Raw genomic sequence first — 17,131 nt, 5'->3', positions numbered from 1 at the left:
GTTTTTATTTTTTGTCACAAGTTTGTGGAATATGAGACTTTGTATGAAAAAAAATAAATAAAAAATCATCATTTTCCACTAACTTGTGACAAAAAATAAAAAATTCTAGGAACTCGCCATGCCCCTCACGGAATACCTTGGGGTGTCTTCTTTCCAAAATGGGGTCACTTGTGGGGTAGTTATACTGCCCTGGCATTCTAGGGGCCCAAATGTGTGGTAAGGAGTTTGAAATCAAATTCAGGAAAAAATGAGGAGTGAAATCCGAAAGGTGCTCTTTGGAATATGGGCCCCTTTGCCCACCTAGGCTGCAAAAAAGTGTCACACATCTGGTATCCCCGTACTCAGGAGAAGTTGAGGAATGTGTTTTGGGGTGTCTTTTTACATATACCCATGCTGGGTGAGATAAATATCTTGGTCAAATGACAACTTTGTATAAAAAAATGGGAAAAGTTGTCTTTTGCCAAGATATTTCTCTCACCCAGCATGGGTATATATAAAATGACACCCCAAAACACATTCCCCACCTTCTCCTGAGTACGGAGATACCAGATGTGTGACACTTTTTTGCAGCCTAGGTGGGCAAAGGGGCCCATATTCCAAAGAGCACCTTTCGGATTTCACAGGTCATTTTTACAGAATTTGATTTCAAACTCCTTACCACACATTTGGGCCCCTAGAATGCCAGGGCAGTATAACTACCCCACAAGTGACCCCATTTTGGAAAGAAGAGACCCCAAGGTATTCGCTGATGGGCATAGTGAGTTCATAGAACTTTTTATTTTTTGTCACAAGTTAGTGGAATATGAGACTTTGTAAGGAAAAAAAAAAAAAAATCATCATTTTCCGCTAACTTGTGACAAAAAATAAAAAGTTCTATGAACTCACTATGCCCATCAGCGAATACCTTAGGGTGTGTACTTTCAGAAATGGGGTCATTTGTGGGGTGTTTGTACTGTCTGGGCATTGTAGAACCTCAGGAAACATGACAGGTGCTCAGAAAGTCAGAGCTGCTTCAAAAAGCGGAAATTCACATTTTTGTACCATAGTTTGTAAACGCTATAACTTTTACCCAAACCATTTTTTTTTTTACCCAAACATTTTTTTTTTTATCAAAGACATGTAGAACTATAAATTTAGAGCAAAATTTCTATATGGATGTCGTTTTTTTGCAAAATTTTACAACTGAAAGTGAAAAATGTCATTTTTTTTGCAAAAAAATCGTTAAATTTCGATTAATAACAAAAAAAGTAAAAATGTCAGCAGCAATGAAATACCACCAAATGAAAGCTCTATTAGTGAGAAGAAAAGGAGGTAAAATTCATTTGGGTGGTAAGTTGCATGACCGAGCAATAAACGGTGAAAGTAGGGTAGGTCAGAAGTGTAAAAAGTGGCCTGGTCTTTCAGGGTGTTTAAGCACTGGGGGCTGAGGTGGTTAAGATCTCGCGCCTGCGCCGTAACGGTATTCAGTCGGTGCAGGCGCACTGAGAGGCGGACACTCGCTCGGCCGCTCCATCCTCAATGCGCCTGCACCGATGACATCACATCTACACCCGGCGCAAGCGCATTGAGGATGGAGCGGCCAAGCGAGCGTCCTCCTCTCAGTGCGCCTGCGCCGACTGAAAACAGGTACGGCGCAGGCGCCAGATTTTGAATGCAAACAGGGCCAGCAGAGAAAGATCCCATCCGCTGGCCCTGTCAATAAACATGCGGAGGGGGCGTCTTTAGGATAGGAGGATGCGGCTGTTACCAGCAAGTAGCCGCCCTACTTGCTGGTAGCAAGGTAATTTGCATATTTTAAAAGTACGTTTTTAACAGAATCTGTTGAACCAAAATGATTAATTACAGTATGTATGCATAAATCGCAGTATAGGGATTATAAGTAAGCAAAAAAAAAAAAAAACTGTTTAGTGGGGTGACAGAAGCCCTTTAAGGTTTTGGTCTGCTGTTTGTGTCCTCCTGTCTGGGGAAGATGGATGACATGACACCGCCCAGCTTTCTCAGATATCTCAATGGCAAAAGCAGTACGCTGAATGCACACCTACTTGACAATTCTATCTAATATCTATCTAATATCTATCTAATATCTATCTATCTATGTCATATCATATGTCATATCATATGTCATATCATATGTCATATCTCATATCATATCGCATTTTTTTTATTTTATTGAAGGCCCAAAGTCGTGCTTTCTCACCCCGTGCAACAAAATCCTGCAGCGTGCCACACAAAAAAACGTGCACTAGGTCGCGGTCTATCGCACAAACCATTCCCTATCCCTCCGGGGCCGAAGCTCCTGCAAGGGACTGGGACAAATGGCAACCCTCAGTCGAAGCCAAGGGTACGCCCATCTATGCCACCCAAGACGTCAGCCAGGAGCTTCAACAAAGGTCTGGACTCTCCCCGGAGGGAGAGCCCAAGGGGTTTGGCAGGGGGGTGAGGAACCAATATGGCCACACACACAGCCCCCCCCCCCACACACACATGTAAGGGCGCCACAACCCTGAAAATCCTAGTGAACAAACAAACGTGTAAAAGTGCACACAGTGAACACAAAAAATAAATAAAGTGAATGTGTGCCATTACGGCCCGGACATTTGACCGGAATTATAAAAATTCCTCATATTTTCAAGGCCGAAGCCGAGCAAATAGAGGTGTGTGCGCTAAAAATGTGAGAAAGAAAAGTGCCTGTGCAACTGTGCCATCACTCTGTGGGCCAAAGAGGAACCCAGTGAGTTAAGGCACCCCGGGGACACCACCCCTGGGGCACTTACACTTCGGGCTTTTAACACAACCCGGCCTCATGGCTTCGATCCAGCAAAGCTCAAAGGTCACATCTCATAGGCGGTTCCGGTCCACCCATGCTCCGTTAACCCAGGGTTACTGTGTGGTTCTCCGTTCCGCTCAACAACCATGACAAAGTACACCGTTGGAGTACAGCCGGGAGCGTAGCTCATCCGGACTGAAGAACAGATACTACACTTGATCTCCGCCAAAAGGCCGAGAATCTCCTATTCGTATCGCATATCTATCATGCCGGAAGCGCAGCCACAAGTGGAGGGGGCAGGCGCGCATTTGTGTTTGTTTGTCTGTATACAAGATTAGAATCTAGCTGTATCACTGAGAGAGGGCTCCTGATGAGGTCTCGTTACAAACCAGAAACGCGGTGAGCCAGGCGTCAGCTAGTTACATCAAACTTAATTAGCATGCGTTAGACAGTTACTATAATGTTTCAATAGTCAAAGACTATAATTTCCTGTTTCTGGTCTTTTAATTAAAATATAACTTTTATTCTTTCTTTATTAAACAATACACAGCTACGAAAACATAAAGTGAAAAATTGGAGGGCTACTGTATTTGGGGCTGAGGGTATAGTGTCTCTACTTCGTTGGTAGGTCAGAGGGTATTAATGCCTATCCTCCTAGAGATACTGTGTAGTCTATATCATTGTATTTATTATGTCTGCAATGTCGTCAAACACCAGGCACTCTATCACCCGGACTACACGCTATCGGCTGATTACCCTTCGGGAAATGCACTTACTAGGAGTCTCTCAGTAGCTGTGCTATTGGCACTTCCATTCCTATCTATAGTGCCCCTGTCATGTAATTCTATATGCTCGGCGTCTGCAGCTCGCCGTGCTCCTGTTAAGTTATTTGCCCTGCATCTTTAACACACTTTAAAAAAAAATTATGGCAGGGCAAATTACTTAACAGGAGCACGACGAGCTGCAGACGCCGAGCATATAGAATTACATGATATAGACTACACTCTATCTCTAGGAGGAAAGGCATTAATACCCTCTGACCTACCAACGAAGTAGAGACACTATACCCTCAGCCCCAAAATATTTTTCACTTTGTTTTCGTAGCTGTGTATTGTTTAATAAAGAAAGAATAAAAGTTATATTTTAATTAAAAGACCAGAAACAGGAAATTATAGTCTTTGTCTATTGAAACATTATCTTTGACCTCCTGGGTCCAGTGGGTCATTTGAAATATCACAGACAGTTACTATGTGTCATTTGAAGTGAGAGCTACCTAGGGTGACGTTATAGAACCCAGTGTGTACATTACAGGTAGTGGTGATTAGCTACGCTACACTGAAGATGGGAGCAGTGGCCCCTACCTAGACCCTCATACTCATTAGTATACGGACAGTATTGGGTGGCAGGGCTATGGTTGCCCAGATAGGCTACCTGGGTTTAATTTTTTGCTGTCCTTATGCACTATTTATATCTTACCAATTATATTTATAGGAATGTGTTCTACCCAGTTTTTAAGGAAGTATCAGAATAAAGTTTTATTGTTTTTATTTTTTAGCGTCTATATACCTTGTTATCTATCTATCTATCTATCTCATATCTATCTATTTATCTATCTAATGTACGGTATCTTCTTTCTATGTGTCTATCTAACTCATATCTATCTAATATCTATCTATTATATATTTATCTAATATCTATCTATCTATTATCTATCTATCTATATCTAATTATCTATCTATCTATCTAATATCTATCAATCTCATATCTATCTATCTCATGTATCTATCTATATATCTATCTAATATCTATCTAATATCTATCAATCTATCTATCTAATATCTATCTATCTAATATCTATCTATCTAATATCTATCTATCTCATATCTATCTATCTATCTATCTATCTCATATCTATCTCATATCTATGTATTATCTATATATCTCTCTATATCTATCGCTTGTACTTGTTAGCGCAGTGTCTCCTGGTGTGATAAGCTCCTGGCACCTCTGTACTGTCTGTGATAACCTCCTACCTGCAGGCCGGTTATAGATGTCACTTTACAGCTCTCGGGCACTGTCGGCTGCGCAGTCATTTATTTCCTGTAGTGCTAAGTACACTTGCTGCTCTTGAAGTTTCCTGCACAAGGCATTTCCTTTGGTTGTATTCACAGGAAGACTAGATTTCATTTCATTTCTTGAGCGCCATGTGATCTGCCAGCATCATTTGTGGACACCATTGTCTGGACTTATTCATGCTCCTAATTTTGGAGGCCGTGAGAGGCGGGCAGAATTTCAATGCTCAAAATTCCCTGCATACAATAGATGACAGGATTCTGTCTGCGTGCAACCTCCACTAGGGGGAGCTTAAGAGCTTACTGCATACATGTAAACATTAAAGGGAACCTGTCATGTGGATATTTGATTATAATCTAACTAATTATATACAATCATTAACTACTAAAACGCTAAACAGCTGGAAAAGTAAAGATAACTTTGGATAGACTTTCGTGCTGCATTGTTGTATTCGACCATCACCTGACTGTATACATTAAAGACAAGTCACTTTTTACAAGTCACTTTTTCAAGTGACCCACGATAATAGTCCACAGGACGTTTCTATTGGTTTGCGGTACTTAATGTACTAACAGGGACTATCCATTGCAACTAACAAGTTGCCTAAAGAGACTTTCTGAACGCATTGAACGTGCTAAATAATCCCTGCCACTTACGTTATTACATGCTGTGGGAGTAGGGACACCACCCAGATACCAGTACTCTTTATTTTTAAGTTTTTGGTACCAATTGTATTTTATTGTACAGTTTTAATATTGTGTGATATATGAATTTGTGAGATTTTATGTAATCCATTATCGTACATAGAAGGTTTATTATACAAGTAACTTTCTAACAATAAATATATTCCTTATATCCTTTATGGTCCAAGTGTTGAGAGTGCTCACTCCTTTTTTCTATTGTTCACATTATTTTATCTTTGGGTCGAGCACCCAATTGTGAGTTAGTAGCACCCATCATAGCCACTAGGTGAGAGCCAACCACTTGTTTATTAACTACTAAAAAGTACCTTAGATGTATTCACTTACTGGTGTGACAGATGGGTACCTCATAATATACACACAAAGATGCCACATGCCGCATGCTAATGAGCTGATTTGAGTCCAGCGTGATGTCAGTGAGTCCAGCGTTTTTTTAATTCAGAGCTATAGCCACTCCCCTGCCCACCTGCTGCTGATTCATATGGAAAATAACTGTCAATCTGCAGCCGGTAGGCGGGGAGAGTCAGGAGCTCAATTAAAGAAAGTGACCCAGCATTTCGCTAAGAGAATCAGTCCCTTATTAATGTTGCCCTTAGTTAGGACACCATAAAACTGGTGACAGGTTCCCTTTAAATTAATAATACAACAGCATGCTGCTAAGAGCTCCCTCTAGTGGTGACTGTATGTAGCCAGGATTTTTTATTTATTTAACTGTATGCTTATGCAAGGGCTCTATCAGAAAAAGAGGACTTAACCTCTATAAAGAAATATTCAGTTATGTATTAGAGCAGAACGTTGGGTCTAAAACTATATGCTTATAAAAGTTGGAAATAGAGATGAGCGAATTTCATATTTTGAAATTCGTTTACTGGTAAAAGGTGAATTGCGTTATGGATTCCGTTACCACGGACCATAACGCAATTCTATGACGGAATGCCTTTAAAGGCATTCCGTTATTCATTTCGTCATAATAGAAGTCTATGGTCTGCATAACGGATCCGTTCCGTTTCCGTTATGCAGGGGAGTCCTCTCATAACCTGAAATTCGCTCATCTCTAGTTGGAAAGCCATAACTCTTCCCAATCCCAGCAACAAGGGTACCCAAACCTGCCATCCTAGCTGCATAATAACATTTTTTTATGGGGACTTACTGTAAAATTGGTCATTAAAATTGATTCAACGTGGCGGGCTACAGGTATATGTGGGTCTCTGGTGTAATGGTCCCAGTGAGCTCCTCAACTACGCACCCTCAGCTTACCAAGCATAGGGCATGTCTGTAATGCCCCCTGCTCCAAGCCTGTTTTGTCTGATACTGACCCTGAGTGCAGGTATGTGACCTTAAAATACTGATCAAGAGGATGAAGATTTCTCTGGACCCCCTGCCCTGGCTGATAACAGAGAGCAATAGAACACATTCTGCGAATGGAAACACTATGGTTTACTGTCCCTTTACGTAATGTCAGGTCATTATATGAAGAGGCCATTGTGCCCAATGCTTGCGTTTGGCAACTGTTCCGATGGGGGTACTTAAATTAAAACCGCCTAATCTTTGAATGGACTCCGGTCACATGGCGCCAGTGTCACACTCTGTTAACTAGGCTGGGCTGTGTGCGTGTGTGAGCTGGTTAATGATTTCATGCAGAGCTGTAATGATTAATCCATTAGCTGCCGCTAATCGCCCTGAAAGAGACAGGAGACATCGGCACGCTGCGCTCTCTGCTGAGATCTCACTAGACTTCCTGGAGTATTGAGATTTCTTTCTTTTTTTTTTTTTTCTTTTGACAGAAGAAACACTTTTTTTGGACAGAAAAATGTCTTCTCCACAAGTGGGACACCTGTGACGGCTATGGTGGCATCTCCAGAATTTCCATGGTCAGCCGGATATTAGGATGGTAATTATTCTTCATTCGTCTTTCTGTGACTTCCTGCCATTCCATGCATGCCCCTATGTGGGAGGGGCCTATGGCTCTGTCCATTCTGATCTTCCTGTTTCGTGAATCGAATACTAGAACTGCAGTAAAGACTGACACTGACCATGGCAGAACATTAGAAGGAATGGAGGTTGGAGGTGTATGTGAATAGGAATGCCATATAAAGCGCATCTGAAACTTTATTCAAAATTTTTTTTTTTCTAGATTTATTCTGTGCATTTAATTAGAGAACGGAAATAAGTTGTCTGTTAAGGAAAATTGAGGAGGTAGTTTGGGGCAGGGGGTCCCACCTCTATTAGACCTCTTTTACACGACCGTATGGCTTTTTCAGTGTTTTGCGGTCCGTTTTTCACGGATCCGTTGTTCCGTTTTTTTAAATTCTGTTTCTGTTCCATTTTTCCGGTCCGTTTTTTCCCGTATGGCATATACAGTATACAGTAATTACATAGAAAAAATTGGGCTGGGCATAACCTTTTCAATAGATGGTTCCGCAAAAAACGGAACGGATACGGAAGACATATGGATGCATTTCCGTATGTGTTCCGTCTTTTTTGCGGACCCATTGACTTGAATGGAGCCACGGAACGTGATTTGCGGGCAATAATAGGACATGTTCTATCTTTCAACGGAATGGAAATACGGAAACGGAATGCATTCCAATTTTTTTTACAGAACCGTTGAAATGAATGGTTCCGTATACGGAACGCAAAAAATGGTTGTGTGAAAGAGGCCTTACCCTGAGGAGAACTGTGGGTGGCCTGATTGATTTCATTGGACGCGCTGTATCACTTCATTCACAGCAGGGGGTACTTAGTTCATCACCGTGGAACACAGGAGCGCCCCCGCACAATCACTCCACTGTAGGTTCAGTGCCCGATAACCGTCGGGGCTTTACCTTGACTTATGGTACATGTAGGTTGAGCTACATTGACCTGTCCACATGGACTTTAAGACCTCATGCACACCACTGTGTCCTTTTTTGCAGTCACAAAATACAGATGCGGTCCTCTTTTTTTACGAACCCATTGAGTTCAATGGGTTCGGGGTTCACATTTGTGGGCATAGTCTATCATTCCCACATAGTCTATCGGTCCCACTGAACATCAATCTGTCTGCAAAAAGTGCAGATGCAATACGTACGATATGCGCATTTTGCAGATCCTGCAATTTGTAGACCGCAAAATGCATATGGCCGCGTGCATGAGGCCTAAAGGACACCAACGCTGGTTTGCAACCCCCTACAAGATAGTAGTTGAGGAGATAAGCGGCTGCCATACCAATGTAACACCGCCTATCTCGCTAGCAAGCAATAAGACCTGAGAAGTGAAACCCTGCAGTGCAGTCCGTAGTTCCTCTGATGGAGGGCCATGCCCCCATATACATTACATTACATTCTGCCTCTCAGGACACACGTGGACCACTACGCAGGAATGACCGTGTCATGTTACATGGAGCGAGTGACCTTGAGACAGAACTGCTATCTCATGTCCTCGCAGTTTACACAGCTACAGTATGTGCGGTCTCATATGACAGCTCGTGTCACCAGTCACTGAAACAATGGGGGGAGTAGTATTTTGAGGTCCCGGGCATGTACCTGCAGGAACAGAATATGCTGGAGCGTCATCCTATGAACATGCCATGCAGAATAAACAGGACCTTAGTGAGGACAGCACGGCGTACTGAATGGTCTATGTTGTATACAGAGTTTTACCATTTTAAAGGGATTGTCCAGGATTAGAAAAACATGGCTGCCTTCTTCTAAAAACAGCACCATGCTTTTCCACGGGTTGTGTGGCATGACTGGTTAGCTGACGGAGGTGAGCTGCAATACCGGATACAACCTGTGGACAGGTGTGGAGGTGTCTCTGTAAGAAAGCAGCCATGTTTTTCTAATCTTGGACAACCCCTTTAAGCCTTTTGGCTTATGAAGCACTTTTGTGGCTGTGTTGTATCAGGTGTAGATCTGTGAGGGGGCAGCCTGCGGTACAGCAGACTGCCATACTACTAGACAGGCTTTTAGGCCCTGCCTAAGTCTATGTATGTATATTTGTACACACAGTATGTGTGGTATGTATATATATGAGACCCAACCTTCATGCTACTTATTCTATTGCAGTGTAATGATCACAGACACAATCTGCAATGTCCGCCATCATGGTAGACACCGATGGAGATTTCTGCTCGGTAACTCCCTTGGAGGACGATGACCTAGGAAGCCCATTGTCCGGGGAATTCCTCACGGACATGGTGGATATCCAGGACATCACCCAGTGCATCGAAGAAAATGGGTCCACCTCGTTCAGCACTGCCGAGTACACATATCTGGGGAACAGCTCCTGGCCAAACGGATCGATCAGCACAGATATAACAGGTTAGAGAGAGGACTGGTGGACATCGTAGTGTGATCAATGGGGACCTACCGGCATGTGCTTACTGGGTGCCATATGGTTTAGGAAATGATCTTCATTGTCTACAGTAGTGTTCTAGATTGTTGAAACACCAGGTTTAGACTTGTCCCTATGACACTGGCTGACCTGTTGCACGTGCTCTTGGCAGCTGAAGGCATCTGTGTTGGTCCCATGTTCATATGTGCCCGCATTGCTGAGGAAAATGAAGTTTACATATATGCAAATGAGCCTCTAGGAGCAACGAGATCGTTACAGTTACTCCTAGAGGCTCAGCTCTCTCTGCAACTGCTGCGCCCTCTGCACTTTGATTTACAGGACCAGGCAGTGTAAACATGATCCCTGTCAATCAAAGTGCAAAGGGCACAGCAGTTGCAGAGAGCAGAGCCTCTAGGTGTAATGGCAACGCCCCCATTGCTCCTAGAGGCTTATTTGCATATAGAAAACATACATTTTTCCTCAGCAATGCGGGCACATATGAACATGGGACCAACACAGATGCCTTCAGCTGCCAACAGCACATGTAACAGGTCAGCCAGTGTCATAGGTACAAATCTGCTGACAGATGCCCCTTAAGATTTTGGAACGAGCAGCAGCTGGAGGTTTTGTGGGGTTATTGAGGAAGCAGCACGGCCACAGTGAACCTTTTTCCTTCTGTTGCTATTTCTGAGGATTGTTATTTTCTGTAAGACGTTGTAATGACGTGTCAGGAACTTCAGAGGCAACTGAAAGGCTCAGCAGGAAATGGGGGCATATTGTTTTTAGTCTTTTATCTCTGTGTGAAATTCCCAGATCTTATGTGGAGAATTCTGACCCCAAGAATGAACTCTGGAGACAAATCCACAAGCTCTGTATCAGCGTCACCAGTCATTACAATACCACTGGAGGGTCAAAGGGTCCGATTGTAAAGTACTATACGTTTTTGGATGGAAATATCTCAATAAAGAAGATCTCGGTGTTGTCAACCCACCTTTCTCTGGCTTGAAATGATCCCCAGGATTGGGGCCTATTCACACGACCGTAAGAGCTCCATTCCCATATTGCGGACCACAGACAGCGGATGCACAATATACAGCAGGAATGCACAACCTGCGGCCCGCTGGCCGCATGCGGCCCCCAGAGCCATGGTTTGCGGCCCCCGCCCTGCTGGGCAGAAACACAGCTGATCCTGCAATCAGCTGTGTTTCTGCACAGAGCGCCGCACAGCAGATGGATCACAGGTTTTGCTTGTGCACTGTATCAGGAGCAGAAAGGGTCCCCGGCTATTAGTGAGAGCGGGGAAGCCGAGGAGAAGACAGAAGCGCTTTATTAGCGATTCTGCCTTCTCCTCTATGAGCGCTCTGCAGTGTAGACCCAGCGATCACGTGATCGCTGGGTGTCTCGGGAACAGAGGAGCGCTGCCCTGGTACAAAGCCTCCGCAGCAGGCTGGTTTCCCTGTAACTGGGGCTCCTTTGGATGCTCCAGTTACAGTGGAAAAAGTACAAAAAAAATTCACTTATTGTCTCCCAAAGGTCTTTTAGTGACCTCTTGGGGACAAATTATGTGGTAAAAATATATTTTAAAAAAAGTAAAAAAATGATAAAAAAAAAATTGAAAACTAAATAAATAAAAAAAAAAGGAAAAAGTGCTTAATAAAAGAGTGTTCACTGTCCCACCACAGTCTTTTTATGAAAAAGTGCAAAATTTTAAAAAGTGACAGTGTCCCCCAAGGTCTTTTTATGACCTCTTGGGGGACATATTATGTAGCAGAAATAAAAAAAATAAAAATTCATACATAAAAGAAAAGACACCCACACCAATCAAAACCGTCACCATTACCGCCCCATTCACGTGAAACTTTTCATATTATATAGCAAAATACACAAAATAGAGAACTAATTATAATAATTTATTTTGGCGTCAGTTTGCATATTTAAAGAATAAGGATAGTTTGAAAAAATATATACTTTTAAAAAAACGTTTTGTACAGTTTCCCCCAAATAAAAATTGTTGCAAAAATTATCTTGGTAGTCCAACAAATAAGATAGTTACAACCATTTGAACCACCACGCGCGCTAAATCACAAAAAAGTGTCTGGTCATTAAGGCCTTTTCGGGCCTGGTCATTCAAGCGTTAACCAATAGGCGCCTTCCCCACTAGCAAGGTAATGTGCTTACTGGTTACTGCAGGACGCCTATAACTGGATTGGCAGGAGATGTGATAACCAGTGAGCTCCGTCCTCTGCAGTGAAGGAAACCGCTGATTTATAAATAGGAGGCAGGATGGAAGGAAATGTCGCCACTTTTCTGGTAAAAATTATTTTTAACAAGTTCCTGCAGCATGGCCTCTGAAATAGAAAATTCATAATTACTTGCTCCACTCCGCTCTGGTCCTCTGCGCTGCCTCCGCTGCCTCCATCTTCCGGTTCCTGCTCTGTTTACACCTGACAGTGCATGGCCATGGTCACTTGCACGGCTCCAGTCAATGACTGGCTTCAGCAGTGACTTGCTACTTGTGGCCACATAACCGCCTAAGCCAGTCATTGTCTGGAGTGGTGTATGACCATGTCCATGCACTGCCAGGTGTAAACAGCGGAGGCAGTTCGGAGAGGCGGGGAGCAGGTAAGTATGATGCTGGGTTCACACCTGAGCGTACCGAAGGAGCGCTCTGTATGCGCAATTTTATCGTGCGTTTACAGACGCGGCTCCGGCAACAAGCAACGCCCATTGTCGCGCGTTCCCGGAAGTCTATGTACGGGAACGAGTGACCATACGCCCCAAAGAAGTGTCTGTACTTCTTGGGGCGTAGGGCGTTTTGCAGCGCGTTCGTACGCGCTGTAAAACGCTCAGATGAGAACCATGCCCATAGGGGATCATTGGTTCTTGCCTGTTGAGCGTTTTATAGCGCGTAGGAACGCGCTGTAAAACGCTCAGGTGTGAACCCAGCCTAACTCTTCGGTTTCAGGGGCTATGCTGCAGCACGATATTTGGGACAATTACTGGGAACAAGTGTTCATAGGAGCGCTCATATCTTATATCTGGCCGGTATAATCGTGCAGCTGATCAGTTGATAAACAAGCAATCGCTCATTTGTCGGCTGATTTGCATATTTTATCAGGATGAAAGATGTCCGATTATCTGCAGCACGACTGTGGCAGTGATCACTCCTCCCCAGTCACTTTGCACTGGCTTGTGTAATAGGCAGATGAGCGCCGATCAACATTTTTTTAATTTGCGGCCCCTTGAAATAGAGCTATGTGACAATGCGGCCCACAGACCAAAAAAGGTTGTGCACCCCTGATATACAGGCACTGGCCGTGTGCACTCCCTGCTGTGGATGCAGACCCATTGACTTGAATGGGTCCGCAATCCGCAAGATATGGGCAAAGATAGGACATGTCTTATATTTTGCAGAGCGGAGTCGCAGATTGGAAGGTAACACTACAGAGTGCTTCCGTGGACTTTCGGATCCGCGATTCCGCACCACAAAACATAGGACATGTTCTATCTTGTGGATCCTGGACACCTTCAAATCGATCTGCACCACATATGGAATTCACAAGGCCAGTGCCTGTCCATGGAGCCGCTACGGTTGTGTGAATGAGCCCTTAGAGGGACCTTTTAACTGTGACTTCATTAGTGGTCACTCAACTTTCAAAGCAAAAGATAAAACAAAGTCTCAGAAAGACTAAATAAAAAACATTTTCATGAAGGCATTCATTTTATCTCCCATTTAAACGGGGGTTTGAATTCACATATGCACTAAGGCAGTCTGTTCCGGCAGGAGTTACCACATCCGGCATAGCCAGATACTGACAGGCACCGCCGGATCACCACGGCTGTATTTGTCCGGCCTGAAGGCAACATTGATGCTGAAAATCCGTCAGATCCCATTATAGTCTATCGGCCTCCATCGGAATCTAGCTACGCTGGATACGGTAACTGTGGTAGTCTGTTCCTCTGCCGGAACCATTTGAACCAAGCCTTGGGAAAGATTTTGGAAACTGTGTGAGTGTCGTTGATGGTTATTTGTTTGGGTGCGAGGTAAATGACCTCTATGAAGATCAGAGAATGCATTTTTTTAGCATATAGTGAAAGCTGCAGAGGTTGAGTCACACCCTCGTCCTCCCTGTTCTCTGACATGTCGTTTTCTCTTCCTGTTGTAGACACCCTGTCACCAGCATCCAGTCCGTCCTCTATCACCTTCCCTGCTCCTGCTAGTGGCACAGAAGATCAGTCCAACAAACAGCTGACCCTCGAGTGCCGGGTCTGTGGGGACAAGGCATCAGGATTCCATTATGGAGTTCACGCATGTGAAGGCTGCAAGGTGACCACCTTTAGACAGTATTCATTAATTAAAGGCGCTGTATCAGATAACCTAATTAATGAGAAACAGTGCCCCTCTTGTGCATGGGTTATGTCTGGTAATGCAGCTATGCAGGAGGACTCTGAGCAGTCTTGTTCCTCTCCTATTCCTCCTTGAAATGTATAAATAAATTGACCTCTGTGTGTTAACATTCCCTTTGTTAAAGGGGTGTGTTCCTACACAATCTGTAGTGTGAAATTGGAGGCGCACCCCCTAACTGGTTACACACAGGTGTCAATTTAGTCATTTATTTCTAACAGGAATAACAAAGGAACAGCACAACTAAGAGTTCTAAGAAAAGATGTGTATGAGGAATACAATTACTAAACAGACATGACAGGGGAGCCCAACAGGTCCATATTCAATTCAAGTAAATGCTGAAGAGGTGCAGTACTAGTCACAGCCCATACACAAGAGTGGCACTGCCCACCCTCATTCAGAAGGAAAACAAAAAAAGGTGGTGGGTGAATACAGTACACTTTGGTCTCGTCCAAGACTACACTCTTCTCCACTATTTTAGGGGGCTTTGTAGGTCCATGAGCATGACGTGCGACAGAGAAATGACAAATATTTATAAGGGTGCATTCACCCAAGTGTTTTGTGGTCTGCAAGCCGCACAGAAGTGGAAGCACACGGAAGCCCTTCTGTGTGCTCCAGGATCCGTGCAGCCATTCCGCAAAAGATAGGACATGGCCTATACTGGAGCAAAAGTATACAGCAGATTTTGCATACAAATTATATTTAAAGACGTTCTCTCATGAAGACAGCCTCGAAGCCTCAACAGCTGTAATTGGTGGGGAAGTCACATTAGGCCATGCATTTGATGACCAGAGTCCACAAGTAGTTGAAAGGGGTTTTCTGTCTTAGAATACTTATTACAAGTTCTCTGTAGGACCTTGAATGTCCATGTATTACACAGACGGACTATCATTTTGAAAAGGCACCACTGTAATGCTTTTTTCTCTCCTGTGGTGGCGCTGCAGGAGAATTGAATGCTTGGTGTGAAGTTCCTCTACAGACTACAGCTGATCGTGAGAGGTGAAAGTATCAGGGCACCCTGATATCAGCTTCTCGTCAGGGGAACATTTTGTGGATAGGGGATAAGTTGTTGTAATGGGACAGCCCCTTTAAGAAAAAGCTTGACCTGCTAATATATAGTGACATTAGTTTTCACTTCTGTGTATGGCGTTATTATGATTATTAAGGTTATTTATTCTATTCCTAGGGCTTTTTTAGAAGAACAATTCGCCTGAAGCTGGTGTATGACAGATGTGAACGGGTTTGTAAAATCCAGAAGAAGAACCGGAACAAGTGCCAATATTGCCGGTTCGAAAAGTGCCTTAGTGTTGGAATGTCTCATAATGGTAAGTGACCTCCTGGGGAAAACCTTTAAAGAAATATTGATGATAAAAGAAAATTAAATATTCTTGTTTTTTTCGGTATGCAGGATTTTCTGCCTTGTTCAGTCTTGTGGAAATCCTGCAGAGATAACAGGAATCGGTCTCCTGCTGAACTGCTTTATTTTTGACTGACTGAGGAGCAGGGCATGCTGGGAGTTGTAGTTTTGCAACAGCTGGAGGCACACTGGTTGGGAAACACTGTTGTAGAGGACCGGCACAAAGTAAAAGTACACAAAAGTCACACAGCTAGAAAAACAGTTAACCCTTTGTGACAGAACAGCTCAATGTTTTTAATAAAGGCCAATTGAAAAAATGATTTTTAGACAAAAATGAGTAACATGCAATCATTAAAAAAAAAAGGTGTATATAACCTCTAACAATCTTTGTGACCTACTGCAGAGGGGGGAGGCTCCTGCTGCAGCCAGACACAGGATACTGAGGAGGAGGAGGAGGCACACTGCTGAGATTCTGCGACACATAGATAAGATTTATTTGTATATTTCTCAGTGTTAACTGTTAATATGAGAAAGGATAGGGTCAAGTGGAGACAGGAAGTGCTGGAATATTTTATATGCATTTTAATTTTTAGTGCAATGACCAAAGTTTTTAAATTTAATGTTCGGGGGCGTGGTCTGGTCGGGCATGTGAGAGGACGCGGTACTGAGAGGCTCCCGTCCTGCCTTTTACAATTATCCTCCATCTGCAGCGCTAGCTGATAGCTCCACGAGCCTCTGAAAGACTCCACTGGGTGCGCGGACCTCGCCTGTGCCGACATGACACGCACAGGAAAGAAGGAGAAAGAGCAAAAGGACGCTGGGCCTCCTGCACCGCCAAAACAAGATGGTGCCGCATCGGAGGTGAGGTCCGCGGAGGTCGCAGCCCGTCTGGGTAAATATGCCCGTTCTTCATCAGTGCCCCCTCCAACAACGATAGTCGCATCCTCCAAGTGCACAAGGGATGCACCCCTGAAGGCGCTGAATGTGCGCATACAGCTATTAAAATGGCAGCCCAGCAGTCAGATATTGCAAAGTCCACAGACCAACAGGCTCTTCCCTGTGCTGCAGAGGCTACCCCTAAGGAGCTTGGGCATTCTGTTACAGATGGAGTAGAACCCACAATTGAAGATATTTTTGCAGCTGTGCAGCACTGCAACAGTTCACTGGCTATCCTTACTGCACACATGGGCAGTTTGCAAGAGAGCATCTCCCTCATCAGGCAAGACCTCAGGCAGGTCAATGAGAGGATTAAAGAGGTTGAAGATAGAGTGAGCACTATTGAAGATCAATTGCCCCCTGTGTAAAAGAGATCTCGGCAGAATTATACATAACGTGTCTTTACTGATGTCTAAAACGGATGACCTGGAAAATAGGTCACGGAGAAATAAATCTCAGCTTGTCGGGGTCCCTTAAAAAGGCAGAAGGGTCTGACTCAGTGGCATTTTTGAAGATTGCCTAACCTTAAATGTGGCAAGGACTCTCTATCACGTATGTTTGCCATTGAAGAGCACATA

General features: G+C 43.8%; 1 protein-coding gene across 1 annotated transcript in view; it reads left to right on the top strand.

The window, feature by feature from the left end:
* The window catches only part of PPARA (peroxisome proliferator activated receptor alpha), a 64,775-nt gene that overhangs the window by 30,507 nt on the left and 17,137 nt on the right, over positions 1-17,131 (top strand). Inside the window, 4 exon segments of the mRNA XM_040439088.1 lie at positions 7,326-7,432; positions 9,588-9,842; positions 14,022-14,182; positions 15,447-15,585. Of these exon segments, the coding sequence (XP_040295022.1) occupies positions 9,614-9,842; positions 14,022-14,182; positions 15,447-15,585 (529 nt within the window). The 5' untranslated portion in view covers positions 7,326-7,432; positions 9,588-9,613.

Source organism: Bufo bufo, chromosome 1 (assembly GCF_905171765.1).
Source record: "Bufo bufo chromosome 1, aBufBuf1.1, whole genome shotgun sequence".
Classification (NCBI taxonomy): Eukaryota; Metazoa; Chordata; class Amphibia; order Anura; family Bufonidae; genus Bufo; species Bufo bufo.
This window is presented reverse-complemented; position numbering and strand designations above follow the sequence as displayed.